This window comes from Equus quagga, chromosome 7 (genome assembly GCF_021613505.1).
Source record: "Equus quagga isolate Etosha38 chromosome 7, UCLA_HA_Equagga_1.0, whole genome shotgun sequence".
NCBI classification, from domain to species: Eukaryota; Metazoa; Chordata; class Mammalia; order Perissodactyla; family Equidae; genus Equus; species Equus quagga.
Genome location: NC_060273.1, coordinates 113,631,296 through 113,651,894, shown reverse-complemented (window position 1 = coordinate 113,651,894; position 20,599 = coordinate 113,631,296). Strand labels below are relative to the sequence as shown.

Below are 20,599 nucleotides of genomic sequence, written 5' to 3'. Positions count from 1 at the left end.
ACCTAATCCTCTCCACCCAAATTTTCAGGTTGAGCTCTACTTGCTCAATTTTATTTCCCAATATTTTCTGTTGAGTAGGACATGTCTTCTCCCTCATAGGAAGAAATCCTGCTCAATCCTATGCTTGTGTTTCTAGTGCCCTTGTGACCTGAAATATCCTTTCTTCTTCCCAACAATTCAAATGCTATCCATCTTTCACAATCTAGCTGAGATTTCGCCTCCTCCTTCCAACCCTCATTGGTTTGCCTTTCTGCTAAATACCTAGAAGTGCATTTATGTTCCACACAGTGACATTCTCTTCTTTTTGGTTTCTATTGGTTCAGTAATAACAATGATAATAATATTACTAGAATTTGCTTAAGAGCAAGAATCATGTCTATTCTTTTTTTGAATGCCATGGCACCTAGCACACTATTGATTCTATAATCGTGATTAATAGTTAATGATTGATCGAAGAACACATGGTCTTTTGTCTTTGGGATTTGTGTAGTATAATAGGTAAGACAAAGCAGAAAATATGCAGTCAACTCAGACGATTCTAATAATGATTAAAATATTATTTGATTTTCAACTGCAGGGAAAATTATCTTTTATAGCAGTATTGGACTGGCCAAGCTTTTGCCAGCAGGTAGAAGAACTCTAAACCATTGTAGACAGAAGAGGTCCTCTCTTATTTATAAGCACTTATGTCTTAGGGACAGTAACAATATTGTTCAATATTTGTATAGAACTTTACAGTTTAAAAAGAAATCTCATGTGCATTCTCTCATTTGATATATTTTTTTTGTGCCCTTATAAAGTCTGGACTCTCATGGTCTAATTTGCATGTGATTTTGTGGTCAAAGAAACAAAGTCAAGTAATTAAAAATTTTTCTAAGTAGCTCAAATCTTTTATTCGCGTTTCTTTAAAATTGTAAGAGGGATTGAAATACACAGTCCAGAGTAATACTTATAAAAATGCTACTTACTATTAATTTCCATCACATCCTGTAGTAATCCAGATGCTCTCTCTCACAATTCCTCCTAAACTTCTCAACACCAAGCCTCACGTTGCTTTTCTCTTCCTTCCTCCTCCTTCTCTCTCTCCCTTGCTATGCATGTGTATATGCATGCGTGAGTGTGTTTGTGTGTGCAGGTGTAGACATTAATCTAGACTTTCTTCAACAAGGAAGAATCTGTCTTTGGTATGCATGGTGGGTGTAGGGAGGATTAAAAGAGAAATGTGACTAACAATTACGGGATTCTTTTAGACCAACTGTGAACATTCCTATGTTAACTTTGGTCACATCATGCTTATAATCATCTCAAGAAGGTAGGCATTCTTACCCGTTTTTACAGATGAGAAAACTAATACTAAAGGAAAGATTTGCTCAAGATCATATACCATGTGAGCATGGAGTTAGTACTTAAAACTGTCTTCTGACTCTAAGTCCAATATTCATTCTTTCAATTGCATGACTTCTTCCTAGTTCTCAGGAAAATCTCCCATCTAACCTTCCCCTAAAGGTCCTAAATTCTCATTGACACCCTCCTGATGCCAAATGAAACTGACATGAAAATGATAAATTCTGGAAAATTTCTTAATCAGCATTGTGTCACATAACATCAATTCTAATACATGTCAATAGCAACTTGGGAATCAGAAGAATTCTTTGTTACTATTTTTCATAAAATCATTTAATAGTACATGAGAGCCTTAGACAGTGTGAATGTCATTTTTCCTATCTACGATTCCCTTTAGAGCATTAACTCCTGGTTATCCTGGTTATTGACTCCTGGTCGATTGCCAAGTTGGTGATTTTCTTAGGTCTCATTTCAATTCTGAATTCAAAATTTATGGTGCGTCCACTACATGCTACTGTGGTCACCATTGGGAATACCCAGGTAAGTAAGGAGTTTCCCCCACTATCAAGGAATTTACACTACGATAGGAGAAAGTTCACACTAGACACAGTTGCCTCCTATATTTGTCATACGTAGGAGACAAGAACAGTAACTTGTATGTATTTTCTATGGTCACTATGAAGATGTCTCTCTTTTTCATTTTCGTGTATTGCTATGCTCATTATTATGTCTAGATGAATTAAATTTCCATATAGCTATGCTAATAAATGTCTGCATTCATGTCTAATATGCATATTCAGCCAACTATCAGTGCTTAAATAATAGTGCTGTTTTATTCTTGTTTTACAGAGTTGTTTAGAAGGTGATTTTACATCTGGTGGATTTTGTTATTCTGATTCCAAGACAACAAGCAACACAGTAAGTATAGACACTTATAGACTAGAAGAGATCTGGTACATCACCTCACCCAGAGTGAGTATGACACGTAGACTAGCCCGACTGTCCCTTTAAATAACTGGAGAGGAAGAGAGACTCCACAATTCTCCTTGAAAAAAAGCTGACTCAAGAAGGAATGTTCAGGCCATTTAGGGGGATGACGCTGCTACTAGTATATTTTTGTTGTTGTCATTCAGCTTTCCCACAACCCTACTGCCAGCTAAAAATATCTCAGCTCAAAATTCTTTTGAGTGGTTACTGCTGCATTGGCATCCTCTAGGCTCTGAAAAATGCCAGACCAAATATGTTGTTAGTTTGGAAATAGAATGCATGGCTTTCTTGAGGTCCCGTCTTTTTATTTACTTCTAGGAAATGGCTGAAGTACTTTAGGAGAAAAGAAAGTCATCATGAAGAAAAGGCAAACTTTTTTTTAAAAGAGACATAGTAATCCCATAAGTTATGGTTTCTAAAGGAAGATTCAGCATCATCCAGCGATCAGAAACCTATACTAGAAGCTAGGAAGCTAAAGGTTTTGTTCTCCATTCCATATATCTCTATTGATACAACCTGTTCCTTTGGAATGTTAAAGCTTCTCTAAAGACAGACATTTGCCTTCTAAGCCACAGTCTGGATTCCACCATTATTAAAATGGAGAGATATTTTTTACTTCTAAAGAGAGCAGGAGGGAGGCTCCAGTCTCAAGCCCTTCCTCTTGGCTTTTCCTGCCCTGTGTTAACCCTCAGCCTCCCACATATCTCCCTCCTTCATTCAGGTGACTTGCAGAGTGCAGCCCTGGGTGGGCAGCCCCAGAACAGTTCCCACATAGCTCTGCCTGAGTCCTCCCCTCTCCCTCCCCAAGCCCAGTTTCTGGCACCCAGGGAGGTCAAAGATTCTGATCTCTCTTCAGTTTCTCTTCTCTGTCTTGAGTTACCACTTGTCATTTCAGCTCGCCTTTCTAGAGGAAAACATGGAGGTCAAAGAGATGATGACTACATGGACTCTGCAGAAAGGAATCCCTCTCGTGGTGGTTAAACAAGAAGGGCGTTCTCTCAGACTGCAACAGGAGCGCTTCCTGAGTGGGATTTTCAAAGAGGACCCTGAGTGGAGGGCCCTGCAGGAAAGGTGGTTGCTTTGCTTCTGTTGGGCTTCTTATCTGAGTGTGCTCATTATTTCATTGGCTTTCTTTCAGCGTCTCTGGCAACTTTGTGGGATGCTATTTCTACACTAGAATCAAAGGCCTAATCTAGCCTTGATACAGATTTAAAGAGCTTCAGGGGGCCCAGACTGCGGTGTTCAGCAGCTGTGTTCTTAGAAATTCCATGGCCAACTTTAGAACCTCAGTTCTGATGCAGAGGGTGGTCAATTATATTTCTATTATAAAATACCCTGACTCTTTTCAATCCTGGATTTCTGAGCGCTAATAAATTGTGTGACTGGCCCTTACCTAGGAAGGGCTATGACAACTATGCATCTTATCAGACGAGAAAAGACATTTCCATGTGATAAATTAGATGCCAAAACTTCCTGTTCCCTTTTGTTTTTCAGTAATAGACTATAAATGTCATGTCTTAAAACATATGATGTTCTTGGAATTATGAAAGCAAATCCAATTCACCACTCTGTCATCTTGTTCAGCAGCCTATCCTGAAGAAACTTGTTAAAGGCTTTGCTGAAGTCAAGGAACACTGTCCACATTTCTCTGATCTATTAGCCCTATCAATAAGATGAATGAGGTTAATTTAAAATGAAATAATACAAGTGAATCTGTGTTGGCTGTTATGATTATTATTTCTTTTTCTAAGGAACTAGCTGTCTAATAACAATTCTGGAACTTTTCTAACAATTAGAAACACATTCAAGGTCTTTAACACCTAGAATATACTGTTTTCCCCTTTTTGTTTCATCAGTTGCCTATCTCCAATCCAACAGCAGCTCATACACCACATCTCTACGTATACATCCTTCCATTTTTCTGTATGTCCTTCTAAAGTCTGAACCTCAGAGAGTTTCGATGATTTGTAGCTTGACAACACAGCCTGGAAAATTTAACATTCGATTCATCATTGAGAAAGTAGGACTCATAATTTTGTAACTTATCAAAATGTCACAAGAGAGCTCAATGGTCTGGATGGCCCAGAATAATAAATATCTGCTATGATGATCTGTATTTTTCCTCTATCTGAGGCAGTATTTAGATTACTATTGTAAAATCACTGCCCTCTGCTTCATGCCTATCCAAACTCATGAAATGCTACTTTCCCTCTGTCTTCTGCCAGATATGTTTATCTGGAAGAATCCCTTTCTTTCTAGAGCCAAAGTCCATCCAGGAGTCTCAGTCCATTAAGTCTTGGCACTATGTGTCTACTTTTACTTTTATGTAAATATTTCAGTTGCTTTGTTAATTATCTGTATTTTGTGGGTTAGCAGGTAGATTATCCCTTCTGACCCTTTACTAGATGGAGTCTGTGTATGTTGTTTCTTTCATTGTTTTGTATTTTTCTGAGGACTAACGGGTACATCCTCAGTTACTCTTCTTTCTGTTTTACACCTGTTGGTATTTTCAAGCATATGATTTGACCTATGCAGGATTACTATAGCTAACATGGCTTGATGTGATAGAGGAAATGAATTCTAGAAGCTGCTAGAAAGTTAGCCAGGAAAAATAGCCAATTTCTGTTATTTCCCACAGTAAGTCCTTTGAAAAGTAACTGAAGCCTTTTCTTCCAATCCACTCTGCTTTTCTGTTTCCTGAACTTGGCCAACCTGCAGGCCCTAGACTGTAGCATTGCTGACCACTTACTCGCAGTCACTTAGCAGTTGGGGGTTGGATATGGTTAGCTTTGTTGAACAAAAGGATAAGTGGAAAATCATACCAAATAAGATCTTTATCTCTTAAGGCTTTTCCTACAGCTTTGGTTCAGTTATTTGAATTAACATCAGGCTGTCAGAGTTTTTGGAAATATGAAAGGATGATTGCATTTTTTTCTCTTAGAAGAAAGCAAGCATCAGAACATGTCATGGTATGAGATTTGGATAGCAAATGGCATAGGTAGTTGTGACAGAGTTCAACTGGGTATATATTGCTGCACCTTCATAATCATCATGGAAGGATTTTTGCGTACCCAAGGATCTGTGAGTCTTAGCCTATAAAACTTCTAAGACCACTGACAGTGTGAAGGATGGGTGATTAGGTGCCTTTTATAGCCTATCTGAGTCTGAAAATGTGAAAATTGAAACGGCCATTTATTTCATCTGTAACGGTCTTTATTTTCTCACATAGGTACCTTTGGCATATCCCACTGACCTACTCCACGAGTTCCTCTAATGCAATTCACAGACACATCCTAAAATCAAAGACAGGTAAGGAACTAATTAGCCAAATGATGTTTTAGTTCTGAAATTAAACATCTTCTGAGCTATTTGGAGGAAAGGTACTGTAAGTGAAGCTAATAATAGAAGATTTATATTTGGGAAAGTTCTCATTTATCCATCTATTAGTTACCAAAAGTATCTTGTAGCTAGAAAGGCTGAATTTTTCATTCAGTGGGAAGTGCTCGTGTGCTTTTAGCATTTAGAGATAGGTTTTATTTATATCGAGAAAGGATGGCATCCTATTGTGTCTTTTAATACCTATTAATCCAGCTCTTAAGCCACAAGGCAAAAATGTATAGTGGAAAAAGCATACACTTTGGAATCGATTGGCCCTGGATTCAAATCCTCACTATGTCGTCTATTAAATGTGTGTATTTAAGAAAATTTCTTAACTCTTTCTGAGCTTTCCCATCTTATTTTGAATGGCCTACCAGAGTTATTGAGAGAATATGATAATGTTATTTTACCACTATATAATGTCTGTTATATTAAAAAATACATAATATAATTTTAATTTCTCCTTTAAACACTTCACTGAAATTTGAGGGTATTTCCATCATAATGTATATTCAACCTGGAGTCCTTATTTCACCCAAAATAAGGACTAGACAAATGGATCACCTATTTACATATGCATATTTCAATGACCAGTAACTAAACCTTGAGACACAGCTACCAGTAAACCAAGCCAAATACCAGTCATGCTCATCATCTGGCTCAGTAGGCCTCTGCATGCCTCTTAGACCTGCATAGACTGTTTTTGAAAACAAATTTAGCAGTTCTTTTCATGTGAATTTATTTATTTATTAATTTAATGAGACATCCTTCCCAAAAGAAACCATCCAGTGGACTGAAAATGACTATCATCATGATTCTTCCAAAATTTTGTCTTCCCATGGATTTATTAATAATAGTATGGAAACTAAGAATTTTGGAGACGTTCCTGATATGTATGTTGATAATGAAATGCCCATGCCAATTTCCTCCTCTTAGATACTCTGGATTTACCTGAAAAGACCAGTTGGGTGAAATTCAATGTGGACTCAAATGGCTACTACATCGTTCACTATGAGGGACATGGATGGGACCAACTCATTACACAGCTGAATCAGAACCACACACTTCTCAGACCTAAGGACAGAATAGGTCTGATTCATGATGCATTTCAGCTAGTAAGGTAATGCAAAATTTCATCTGATTTCACAGGAAATAACTGATCCATAACCAGACTTTCTTGTTTCAAAATCAAATGTTCAGTGTTGACCATTCATAGGATATAGATCTGAATGGAGGTCAAGCACTGGCCACTAGGCCAAAACCTACCCACTGATAAGGTATGTTGACCCATACAGTGTTCAAAAATTTAATCCAACATTTTAAAATGGGGAGAATTTATATAAAAATCCTGACTTCTGGAGTCTCTTTAAAAATGAGATTTGGCAACCGTGGGCCTTCATTGCCACAAGGTAGCCATAGAGGAGACTACAGTGGGCAGATCTTTCTTTAGGCCAGGCCTGCACTCTCCCATGTACCAGAGTCCCAAACAGTACACGTGAGCGGCCCGCTTCACTCACTTAGAGTGGAGCCTTTCAGCATTTAAGCTTTTGACCCCAGATTTAAAATTTGTTTATGCTAGCAGCTTGCTGTTTCACCAAATACCTATGTAATCTGCTGAACAAAAAGAACAAATATAATCTTAACCTTTACAATTTTAAATGAATTGTTAGCCTAGGGCATAATCCATTCATTACTTTGCTCACGTTAGAGAAATCAATATGAAATTGGTAGGGAAATGAAGAATTAGCTGCTTATGTTTATTCTTTTTTAGACTTTCCTGGAAAGACAAATGTTTTCTTTCCTTTCACATTTATCATGCACAGAACAATATGTACAATAAATCAGGTCACAGGAGTGCCAATGGAAAAAAATTGAGGATCAGGTGGACTATTATGCATTGTAAGCTTTTCCTATTCTGAGAATTACTGTAACGTACTCACTTTATTCAGTGTGACATATTATTTCCTTTCAGATGCTTTTTTAGGTCAGGTTGAGAGAAAATAACCAGCAGGATATCTCTCAGGGAAAGATTCTTTGTACGACAGAATTCCCTAGTTAGGAATGGCAGAGGATTGAGAGTTTAATCCTCAGACCCATAGGTCTCAGGAGCATCATGGTAGCATAGCGCATTGGAGGACTAGGAAAAACACCATCCCACATCTGAGTGGATGTATGACAGACTAGCTGAGAATTAGGCTATTGTTAGTCGAAGGGGATTTGTCTGCTCAAAGAACAAATTCTGGGCAGATTGCAGAGAAAATAGATTAAAAATTTAAGACTATGAAGAATGAAGAATATTGACAACTCAGCAAATGAAAGCCAATCTTTCAAGCAGTTGTAAAGTCTTTTTTGCTGTTTTTAGCCTATAAATTTATGAGTAGTCTAAATTTAGTAAAAGAAACCCTGCAGTTATTGACGCATCAGTGGAAAAACAATAATCTTTTCTTCACTGGGTGGAACGTTTAATGAAGTTCATTAAGAGTACAAATATTGGGTTAAAACAGGTGAATTCAAATACTACTTCTTCACATTATTTGACCTTGGGCAAGTTACTTAACCTTTTCAAGCCTAAGTTTTCTAGTCTTTAAAACTCCAGTTTTAAATAATGTCTATCATACGGGGTTGTTTTGAGGATTACGTAAGATAAGCAGATAAAGTGCTAAGCATAGAACATGCTCAATAGTCAGCTGTTCACATTATTAGTATTATGTAGTATAAATTGTTTAAAAGATCATGTGTTGAGTAGGAACATGATGTGACATATAAAAATGCATTTCAAATAATTAAAGTTGGAAAAAAGCAGAACGTAGGTTTGTGTGTTGTTATGCTTGCAACTACATAGGAAAAAATGAGCTAACTGTTGGGGGGGGGGGACCCAAGAAAATATTCCAAAGTGCTATTAGTGAATGTGTAGGGTACTGAAATTATGTCTTTTTTCCTCTCTTCTCTATCGTCCAAATGTTTTGTAACTTGTTTATATTACCTTTATAATAAAAGTAATTGCATAAAGAAATAATTTAAAACACTCATAATGGGTCTAAATATTTTTCCTTGCTACTCTCCCTTGGTAATGTATATCTCTTCCTTCCCTGCTTTATGCAATATCTATTTAAGAGTTAAAGGAAGTAATCAGTGATCACATTTAGTTTGGAGAAAAAATTTGACCCAGAAATGGATCTTTGATTGGATTTTCATACTTAATAAATATAATTTAAACCTTAGATCTCATCTGAGTTGAGTGGAATTAAAATGACAGCTTTAATTTCCTTACAGAAAAACTACTAGTTTCTTTTAGTCCTATACCTTCAAAAGAAGCTCCAAATTGGTTCTGTAGGAATATAGTTTTATTTCACAAAGGTACCATTTAGCTGAAACTGCATATAAATAAGCAGATACAGATTTTTTCCTGTTGGGCTGACATGTATGCTTATATATGCGTTTGGGCTTTAAGGTAAACAAACATTCAGAGAACATTTTGTGCACTGATTGAAACAGAGAGCAAGTGGTGAGGAGCTGGATTTTTGTTAAACAATTAATAACCATACAAAAATAAAAAGAGTCCCTTTTAAATGAATATTAAGATTAAATTCTTTTAAAGTAGGGAAATATAAAAGTAAAGGTTTCTAATAGTAGCATTTGTTGTAGTAAGAAATAAATTAGGCTGGGCCAAAAAGAAAAACAGGGTTAAGATAAAGTAATGTTTATGTGTTAAACATTCTTTTTGAAATTGTGACCCTAGAACATAATATCTAGTTTCTTCCTGTTGCTGCTCCTTCAAGCTATCAACTGTACTGAATATTATGATACCAACACATGTGGGAAGGAAGAGTGACATTTTGTGGATTTGTGTTTTAAAAAATACAGCAGATCATAGAATCATAGAGCATATGGTCTAGCCCTCTGTCTTCAGATGGAAGTTTTGGAAAATTTTCCATAAGTCTGTTTTAAAGTAGCATGTCATTGTGATTGAAAAGAGTAAAGTCACAACAGAAGTTGGTTTTATAGATTTCACTTCTTTCCAGTTTCAGTTCCCTGGTTTTACATAGGAATTTAAAATTTGAAAAACCCGAAGGAGGTAAGGCATTTTGTTAATGAAAAATTCACCAAAGATATCCCTTGTTCTGGAATCTGTTTCCATATCAGACTATTGTGCTTAATCTGGAAGTCAGATGCTGGCAAAAATGGCTCATAGACTCTAGGGGGACACAGATCCTCTCAGAAACACGTGCCAGAACTACTTTACGAAGGTGACAATATAATGGTTTATTTCCTCTGCAGAAGAGACCATAACATTTTGGTCTTCGGAATAATAGTTTTGTTGGGTATGTTTTTCTTATTAAAAGAAAATATAGAGAAGGCATATAACTTTAGGATCTAAAAAAAAGATAGAAATACTTGTTTTGTCCCACTGACGATAATTGCTGCTTCTCTGTTAGGCTCTGGAAGGGACATCAAAAAAAGACGTGGCACCTGTCCTCACAGTTCCAAATTCACTTGGAGGAACAATTCAAAGCCGCAAGTTAAACAATAGAGAATGACAATATATAAAAACATTGATCTTATTTGGTATTAAATACTAATATTAGCTAATATTTTATTTACAAAGCTCTTACTGTGTGCTAGCCACTATTCTAAGTGTTTTACATATATTAACTCATTTAATCCTTTCAACAACAGAAGAAGATACTATTATTTTCCCCACTGTATAGGGGAGGCAACTGAGGCCCAGAGAGATTAGGTAATTTGCCCAAGATCACGCAGCTAGCCAGTGGCAGAGCTAGGACTTAAATCAAATGGTCTGGCTATAATGAACTACTCCTTTTGTTGTGTTCTGTATTGTATTTGTTTTAATATTAAGAATGGAAAGATATGCGCAAACCACTGACATTTGTTTTATACCGCAGCGCAGGAAGGTTGACCCTAGACAAAGCCCTTGACTTGACTCGCTATCTTCAACATGAGACAAACATTCCTGCACTTCTCAAAGGCCTGGAATATTTAGAAACATTTTACCACATGATGGACAGAAGGAATATTTCAGATGTCACTGAAAACCTCAAGGTTTGAATCACTTTCGGAAAATTCGTTAAGTAAATACAGTGTCTGGAGAATCAGTGAGACTTGGGTTTTGTGTGAACTCTTGGGGTTAAATCTTCTAGAAGTTGAGGAAACTGGCTGATCATACAGTCAACAGCACAGCATCTAGTGGTTGGATGCCCCTCGTTCCTTGTCATCACCATTCTAAGAGCTAAGTACCAGGATCATGAGTAAAACATCCCTCTTAAGATGATTTTATGTTACATCAATTGATATTCCCCTCTCGGATAGGAAATTAAATCATATTTTTACTGGAGTATCTAACTCTGTTTCTTAAGCATGGTAGGTGGAGGCCAGAAAAAGAGAAAAGAAATATAAAGATAAGTAGTTCTGTGTTTTGGGAAAGGTTCATGCAGACACCTTAGAGTTGAGCCCTTTAGATGGGTGAATGAGAACTGTTAAGAACTAAATTTAGCCTCTCTGTAAACCATCCTGTGCTTTCTGCAGCATTACTTTCTCCGATATTTTAAGCCAGTGATTGACACACAAAGCTGGAGCGACGAGGGCTCTGTCTGGGACAGGATGCTTCGCTCAGTTCTCTTGAAGCTGGCCTGTTACCTGAACCACGCTCCTTGCATCAGGAAGGCAACTCAACTCTTCTCTCAGTGGATGGAATCTGGTGGAAAATTAAAGTAAACCTTGACTTCTGTCCTATTCTTTGTTCCTTTCACTTTGATGTAAAAGTCTTTGATCATGCGAGACATTAGATCTAAAACCTTTTAGTAAGAATAGAGAAAAAAAATCATGCTGGGAATTAGATGCCCTTGTTTCATGCCTCCTCATAGTAAGTGCTCAATAGATTTTGTGGGAAGTGAGGTTTAGGTCCCTGTAGGGGACAGCTAAGAAACATTGGCATGGCAACAGAAAGATAGCCAGGAGGTGGAAGCAGGAGGGCACCCAATCTCCAAAAGTGATGCCTTTAAAGATAAAAAGCAATGGGAAATGTACATACAATGAAAACACCAGTGATCATTTGGTGAAACTTGTGTCAAAAAAAAGGAGGGTGCTTTTTTTTCCCAATGTGTTTTCTTCCTTATTAATCAATACCACAGACCAAGCCTAGGCCCCGTGTTTCACCTTTGATGTGAAACTGATGATTTGGACCACCTAAAGGATGTATACGGTGGTTAAATTGATTCTAGTGCCTATTATAATCAGGAAGATGCCTAGTGATTAAATGGATTATGTAGAAATTCAGCTTAGCAGCTGCAACCATAGGTACTAACAGACCCCACGGTCCTTTTAATGTAAGCCTTGATTTCTAACATGTGATTTTATATTGTTACTGTTAAAACTCTGACTCTAGAGTTGGATGTGTCGAGAAATCAAATCTCTATGTGAATTAAGGAAAATTCATTTTTTAAAATAGAAGAAAAAATTCACAACTTTAGTACGAAGTAATGTAATTTTTGTAATGTAATATAATATAGTGTCAATTTTTCCTGTGCCAAATTATGCTATCATAATTTCTCTCCACACAACTAAATCTCAGTGAGCTTTCTGAAATCTTTTTTTGAATTCTTGCTTTTAAAAAAGGTAATTCTAGTTTTCTTCTTTTTGGACCTTTCTGCTCTTTGGGATTTAAGCCTGAATCAGTTTTAGAAAAAAATATCTTTTAGCTCTATTTTTCTCAGCTTTTTGTTCAGGTTTGAATGGGTTGTATGAGTGAGGCTAGAATGTAAACATCCTGCTTCCCTATCACACAATGGAATAGCGTTCTGTCTTGATGCTAGTTACAAGAGGGATGATCTTACCCGCAGTAACCTGTGTACAATAGATAAGATAGTTCAACATGTTGAATAGGGTGCCATGCCTATGAAAATATTCTGGGTAAAGCTCGCTTATGCTTGTAATCAAGAATACATAATTAAATATTGTAGGGTTTTTTCCTAAACTTCAGGACCACTAGTATTAATCATAATCAAGCATTTCATTACATGGATTAATTGATTACTTCATTCATTCATGAATTCAAAATATAATTCTTTGCATGTCGCCTATGCGCCGGGCACTGCTGTAGGTGGTCAGGATAAAGTGATGAACAAACAACTATGTTTCCTACCTTCAAGGAACTTACAATGTACTTGTTAACCAATCTTCATAACTTTGTGCAGTAAAACAGCACAAGCATTAGAATCATAGGTTTGAATCCCAGCTCCGAAATGCCTTGTCACCTTGGTACAAGTTACATAACCCTTCCGAGCTTTATTTCCACTTTTTAAAAATTAGGATAATAACTATCTCACTGAGCAGCTTTGACAGTTAAATAAGATGTGCAGAGACTAGTGCAATCCCTGCCATAAGGTCACTGCATGATTTCTGCCCCAAATTCACTTCTCTGTGCTTTGGTTTTTCCAAGTCATCAAAATGAATATCTTTTATCATTGATCTAATGATATTTGGGATTAAAAATCATAGACCAAGTTAGAATGAAAACTAGTTAATATCTTATAGGGCAATAGAAAACAAAAACGGTGGTGTCTTCTTTAGTTGGACAGAAAATATTATTGCATCTTACCAGTTTTGCAGAATTGTAAAATGACTAAACTCTAATTACAATTCTCTACACTTGGAAAGTCAGATGACCCTCAGAGAGGCCAGTTGAAAAATACTCTTAATGTGACATTAAAGCAGGAGGTAGCCATCTTTTTTAAAAAAGAAATCATATAGCACCAATACAAATTATTTAATGATAGAATTCTGTATAAACTAGTGTCTTTATAGTTCAAAAATCCTCTCTTTTATTTATTGATTCTATCAACTTTCTATTTTCCTCTCTGAGTAGGTTAAATTTTCTGATTATTCTTCTTGCTAATATCAGTAGAAAAAACGCACAAATAATTTGCAAAGTAAAAATTACATAAAACATTTTTATAAAAGTTTGTCAAAGAAAAAGGTTGAATATGCTAGATAGTGGAAATAACTCAGGGGTAATTCTCTTATAGCAATTTAAAATTGTAATAAGAAAAAAAGTTTTTTTCATAGAACTTTCATCTTCACTTTTGTGCTTAATATTACAGTATCCCAACAGATGTTTTAAAGATCGTTTATTCGGTGGGTGCTCAGACAACAGCAGGATGGAATTACCTTTTAAAGCAATATGAACTGTCAGTGTCAGGTGCTGAAAAAAACAAAATTCTGTATGCATTGTCAACCAGCAAACATGAGGAAAAGTTAATGAAGTAAGTGCATGAATTTAACTAAATTGTTAAAAGTAAACTGACACAAATTCAGTGACTTCACAAAAATTTCAGCCACCAATCGCAAAGGCATAAAATAATTGAATCAGGATCTGTATTGCTGTGACATTATTTCTAAGAAAAATCTATTGACAAAATGCAAGTAATGAAAACAGACATTCCCTAGTAATTAATCATGTGATTGAGACTAGATAGATGTCTATGTTTTACTTTCAGAACCTTGGAGGAAAATTATTACAAAAATACATTCTTGTATATAAGATGCTAATCAAAGTTCTTTAATTAATTTGGGAATAAAATTACTGCTAGAAAAAAGTAAAAGTTTAACCAGAATGTTAAAAATGTTAGCCGGTACAAAATTACTGTTTTTGGTAAATTATACTTTTATCATGCTGCTTTCTCTCCTATTCTTTTAATATATTGGTAGCATGAGTTAATTTCCATTACAAAATACATACAATGAATCATCAACTGGTGTTTATTTCTTCAGACTGATTGAACTAGGAATGGAGGGAAAGGTTATCAAGACACAGGACTTGGCAGCTCTTCTTCATGCAATTGCCAGAAATCCAGAGGGGCAGCAATTAGCCTGGAATTTTGTAAGAGAAAACTGGACCGAACTCCTAAAAAAGTTGGTATTCACTTACATCTAATGTGTGTTCTTTCACCCAGATGTCTCAGTTGCCTAAAGCCAAGTGTAATCAAGTGTTCTCCAAAGCATATAAATGATACCATTTTTACTCAAATGGCTCAAGGAAGAATCGGTTTTGAAACTCACTAGCCCAGATTACCCTGTCCAGGTGTAAAGGAGAGGAATGAGAAAAAAGGAATGGGAAACATTTCTTTTATTCAGCCCAGGCAAAGAAGAATTGCCGGGAGCAAGTAGGATTTAAGTTAAATCAGGTCATCAGCCCCATCACCCTCTCCCCTCCTGGTTCTCTCCCCAGCCCAGAAGAATCCAATGAAGCCACATATAGTGCATCAGACATATTTGGCTTGCTATGTTAATGTAGTTTTGTTCTGGGGGAAAAACTTCAGGAATTTTGATGAGAGCTAATCCCCACCCCCAATTCCCCTATGAAGGTGGCACCGTGGAGACCTTGGGGTAGCTGAAAGAAACCCGATCAGAAGTGTTTTGGGAGCCCCCCTCCAAAACTGGATTGGTTCTGAATCTTTTCTGAATTTCCGCTTTGCGGGGGACTAGAGCTAACTCCAGTATGCTTCTGGGCCTAAAATATCCCAGGAAAAAAACCCAATAACGTACAGGATGGCATTGCTTTGTCTCACAACAAACCCCTGCTAAGGTGCCCAGCCATTCCTCATCCAAATCCAAAACGTCCCTTATGACTATACGGAAAATATCCCAAATCCGAGAGCTGTGCAATTGCTCTGTTCACCTTAGCTCTATGCAGCATATCTGAGGTCAGTCATCCCCAGGTCCTCTTCCCTCTCATTTCTTAGCCATAAAGCATTCAGAGTCCCCACACACAGCTTTTGTGTAAACAAAAAGCACATTTCCACCCCTCTCCTGGACCTCCAAGGAGTTGACATTTACATGAGACGGAATAGTTAGAAACAGCTTTAAAAAAAAAAGTTTCCCTAAAGACCCTAACTGGAACCATTGGTTTTGTTGTTTGCATGAGTTCCCTCCTGAAATGATTAGACTTTTTCTGCAATGCTGTAGTTTTCCTTTGTAACTGGAAACTGTCCTCATGCCTGACCGAGCGCAGAGCTTAGACGCGGACCCATCTTCTGAGATGTATCTGTGCTGTGTTTTTTCAGCATGAATCCCTTTGACTTATGGTACAAATTCTCTCTATAAAACGCTGGGGTGAAAGATGCAGTCTCTGGCTATGAAAGAGAGTTCAACTAAGTAATATTGCCCCCAATAAATACAATGCTTTAACACAGTGGTGTCCAAAATGGGATGGGAAAGTGTGCAAGACAATACATTAGTGTGCAAGAGAAAAGTAATACCACGTATATTATTCCCTAATTTAGGCTATTAAATTTTCTTTTTTACCTGTAACATAATACATGCTTATAATTCATAAATAGAAATACGTATATTGGGAAGTTCTTGCTCAAAAAATCTTTACTGATGGAGTATATAATAAAAAAATGTAGAGAATGCTGCTTTAAGCATAAACATAAATTTAAACATAAACATTGCTGAATAAGCTAGACATATTTTCTAAGAAAGCTTTATCTACCTTTTTATTTAATGGTCAAATTTGATAAATTTTATAGCTTTGGGATTGTACTGGATGAATATAAGAGTTATTCTTTTGGTAATTAATAATATCTATTATAATGCACAAGCTTATCATATAGTTATTAAGATTATATATTTTAAAAATGGTATATGATGTAATGAATGTAAGCGCAGAATTTCTATTACCTAAACCTGTGGGGTTCCTTTTTATTTTCAGATTTGGCTTGGGCTCATTTCCCATGAGAATAATCATCTCTGGCACAACAGCTCACTTTTCTTCCAAGGATGAGTTGCAAGAGGTTTGTGACTTTATGTTGGTAACAATTTAAAAATAAATGTTCAAATTGCAGGATTGAATGTAAACTCAGGTGCAATCTGGTTTGAAGTTCTCATTTTATTAAAAGAAAAGAAATTGTTTGTCCAATGTCACATAGCAAGTAAACGGAATGGACAGGACTAGAACCTGACTCTTAAAATACATTTTTTGTAGCATTCAAAATGTAAATCATCCTTGAGAGATGAGTCCTTTTGTATTATTTCATTCATATAGCATCATCGCGCAAGAGTGGTTACACTGAAGTTTGGAAGAGTACTTAAAGGTTTTTTTAACAAAACTAGTAATGTTGGTAATTCTTGTTGTCTTGTTTTTTTAAGGCATTCTAGTGTTTTACAACTTCTTTCCACAATAAATCTCAAATTTATTTATCCTTTAAGTAAATTCAGAATTCTAGAACTTGAATCCCAGCTCACTACTTACTCTCTGACTTGACTAAGTCACTTAACTTCTTTACTCGCAGTGTGCTCACCTGTAAGATGACGATTTATCATTCCTGTCTTACTTCTCCATTGTTTGAAGATAAAGTGAAATAATAATTACGCAAAAAAAATAAAAGAAGAAGAAAATAACCTTTTAGAGGGTGGCAGAGAAATGCTTGCACCTGTGTTTGTATAATTTGCAAGCTGTTTTGAAACCCTTTTGAAGAGAAAGTGTTCTATGAACCATGTCAGTAATTCTTTTCTTGCTTATTTTTCAGGTGAACCTTTTCTTTGAATTTCTTAAGGCCCAAGGATCACATCTGGATGTTTTTCAAATTGTTCTGGAAACCATATCCAAAAATATTAAGTGGCTGGAGAAGAATCTTCCCACCCTGAGGACTTGGCTACTGGCTAGTATTTAAATGGTCTATAGAAAGAGCACATCAGATGTGGCGATGTGTGCGTGAAGTCGGCAAAGCTCAAGTCAGAGTTCAGCCTGCCCAGCTGCCTTCTCTCAGCTCTCTCTCTAGCTAACAGATGTCTGATGTCGGGGGTGGGGGAAACCCAGTTCAGTAGCCTATTTAAAAGTAAACTTCTGGGGCCGGCCCGGTGGCCCAGTGGTTGAGTTTGCGTACTCTGCTTCGGAGGCCCAGGGTTTTGCTTGTTCGGATCCTGGGCGCCGACATGGCACCGTTCATCAAGCCATGCTGAGGCAGCATCCCACATGCCACAACTAGAAGGACCCACAACTAAAAATACACAACTATGTACCAGAGGGCTTTGGGGAGAAAAAGGAAAAAAAAGTAAACTTCCTAAACAATAGAGACATGTGGAGAGAGAGATATAGATATAGCTGTAACAGTTTAGCTGCAGCAGACTATCTGCATTGCCTTGCATTATGCCACTATCTTGCTTCTTTGATGCTTTTTTAACCTTGCTTAGGATCCTGGAGTTTGCCCAACCAGTTTTACCTCTGAGGAAAAATAGCCATTCCATAAAAAAAATCTATCTTTCCTTTGCATCTTTCCATCTCCTCGCTCTCCCCCTCCAACTCAGCCTGAATAGTTTAATTTTTACCATTTGTGGAAAGTCGGATACAAATTATGAAGCATAGGATTAGGAAAACAAAGACTTTGTGACCAAATGTCATATTATTAGAAATTAGATGTCAGTTTATCAAGGAAGCTAGGAGGGCCTCTTGGCCTGACCCTCACATTCATGAAGAGTGTCAAGGATACCTGTTTGTGGTCATCTCCAACTGAGTAAAGTCTGCAGTCACAGAGATACAGGAGAGAAAGGAAATATCACACTACTTTAATCCATACCCTATTGCCTTTTTTTTTTTTTTTTGAGGAAGATTAGCCCTGAGCTAACATCTGCCACCAATCCTTCTCTTTTTGCTGAGGAAGACTGGCCCTGAGCTAACATCCGTGCCCATCTTCCTCTACTTTATACGTGGGACGCCTGCCACAGCATGGTTTGATGAGTGGTGCGAAGGTCCCCACCTGGGATCTGAACCGGCGAACCCTGGGCTGCCGAAGCAGAACGTGCAAACTTAACCGTTGCGCCACTGGGCCGGCCCCTGCACTATTGCATTTTTAGTAAATCTTTTGAAAGATGCAGAATTAGATCATATTGTGTATATTTTAGGTTAAATCATGGTTTAATGTAAATATTTAAATGCATTATCATATTTTGTAACCCCAGGTTTAGCACTTTTTCATATTTTAAGGAAAACTCTTGATCTCTGAAATGCTTTTCTAGATGCTTCTCTTAATTGTTTGAATAAGGTCTTTGGAATAAATAAAGACACCACCATTCTAAATACAGGTAGTAAGTTTAATAAATTTGTGATCCCACATACGAATCACTATGAAAGTATAAAGTTCTGGAAAGATTTGAATCAATACACAGGCAACTGACTTATCTGGGTTATTAAGGGAAGCTGGGGACATCTAGTTACCCAATCCATTTTGCAGTGATATCAGGAAGGTTTATAGACCTTTCTTTGGTGCCACTGTCAGAAACAGGATACATTTAGGATGGACCATGGGCATGACCCAATACACATTTTGTCAAGTTTACTTTCAAATCATTTCTTGGAGTCTTTGAATCATATTTGACTCTAGATTTGACCTGGTCATGGTCCTACCAAGGTCTGTATAACACCTATGTGATATCCCTCTAGAATTATGTACTTTATTATAAGGAAACTGAAAGAGTAAAGAATACTATTTTTTTCCGCCAAGATAATATATAAATTAAGCAATAAAATGTCTATAAGTTTCAGTAGAACTATGCCATCAACATTTCCATAAATAAGTAAAGTTCTTTCTTTTGTGTAGTAACTTATATACCACAAATTTCCAAGATTTAATTCTTTTCCTTTTAGTTCCTTATTTAAATACATTTGTAATTTCCCAGATTCTTAAAACCTGAGTCCAGAAAGTAGCAATTTTATAATTTCATGTGAATTAACATGATAATTACTGTGCTAATAATGTCTTAATGAATTACTGTGCTAATAATGTCTTAATGAATAAAGAGTTTTTACAAAAGAAATGTATTGTACTTATTGGTGTGTTATTTCAAAACTTTTATGGTGGATGCCAGACCCCCAACACCAAGACTTGGCTAACGTTATTTTTCCTTTCTTTTACCTTAAATGAACAAACAAGTTGTGAAAAAGTTGTATATAAGATTATGAATAGATGATGGAGCGAACAGACACAACTTCTCTATGCCTCCCTGATTCCCCACAGAGGCCCAGGGAGAATTTTGCGGTCTTTGCAGCCCACTCAGAATGAGAAATCTTCCAGATCAAGGGAGCCCAGAACCATGGCTTGTTCCCTTTTTAGGCTTTGTGTAGGGCAGAACGGGTGCTTTAGCCCTCAGGAGCCCAGTTTACCACCATGATAGGAATTTCTTGTCCTACCTCATGTACGTACTTCTGCATTTCATATCTTGCTGTGTCATTGGGTCTATTTGAGGTTCCAGAGAAGTATGCCTGGCCAAGAACTACCATGAGAGATTCTGATTTTCTGAGGGAAGTTCCTGGGGTTTTTTAATTTTTGTTTTTGTTCTTTTGAGGAGAGGAGGGGTTTATTCCATCCCAAACTACAAGGGGGACCTCCAAACAGTCATGGAACTAGTTTTCCACTCGAACATCAATGTCTACTAAATACAAATTTGTTTGAAATGGCCACATTTTTATTCTGCAACACTCTTGTACTTATATTCATTATTAACCTTCTTTCCTTCGTTTAACCATGTGTCACTCTTTTTCCATTTCAACACATAATGGTTTACAACTTTTACATTTACAGATTTTAAATCAATCATTCATTATATTGTCTGCTTCCTGAAAATTAATCTCAGCAAAGTCATGTCTCCAAATCATAAGGAAGAAAAGGTGGAAAGGATTATGAAAGAAGATTTGCTGGGTTGAAGCGTGTGTATTTTACATAATCTAATATTTTAGTAGCCAGCATCAGATTATTTTCCTGAAAGAGAGTGTTAATTCACTTTCTTCATACCCGTATATGTGCTGTATTTGTCAGTACCAAATTTTCATGTCTGGTATCTAGTAATACTTTCCATGGAAAAGTACGGTTTCCTCAGA

At 36.7% G+C, this 20,599-nt stretch overlaps 1 protein-coding gene across 2 annotated transcripts in view; it reads left to right on the top strand.

The window, feature by feature from the left end:
* ERAP2 (endoplasmic reticulum aminopeptidase 2) overlaps positions 1-17,678 on the top strand; it is a 38,106-nt gene extending 20,428 nt beyond the window's left edge. For both annotated transcript variants that reach the window (XM_046668630.1, XM_046668629.1), the window contains exons 10-19: positions 2,194-2,262; positions 3,227-3,402; positions 5,561-5,640; positions 6,646-6,829; positions 10,614-10,770; positions 11,254-11,438; positions 13,827-13,988; positions 14,497-14,637; positions 16,439-16,520; positions 17,256-17,678. In XM_046668630.1, the coding sequence (XP_046524586.1) occupies positions 2,194-2,262; positions 3,227-3,402; positions 5,561-5,640; positions 6,646-6,829; positions 10,614-10,770; positions 11,254-11,438; positions 13,827-13,988; positions 14,497-14,637; positions 16,439-16,520; positions 17,256-17,399 (1,380 nt within the window). In that variant the 3' untranslated portion in view covers positions 17,400-17,678. The remainder of the gene's footprint in view (positions 1-2,193; positions 2,263-3,226; positions 3,403-5,560; positions 5,641-6,645; positions 6,830-10,613; positions 10,771-11,253; positions 11,439-13,826; positions 13,989-14,496; positions 14,638-16,438; positions 16,521-17,255) is intronic.
* The last annotated feature ends 2,921 nt before the right edge of the window (positions 17,679-20,599 follow it).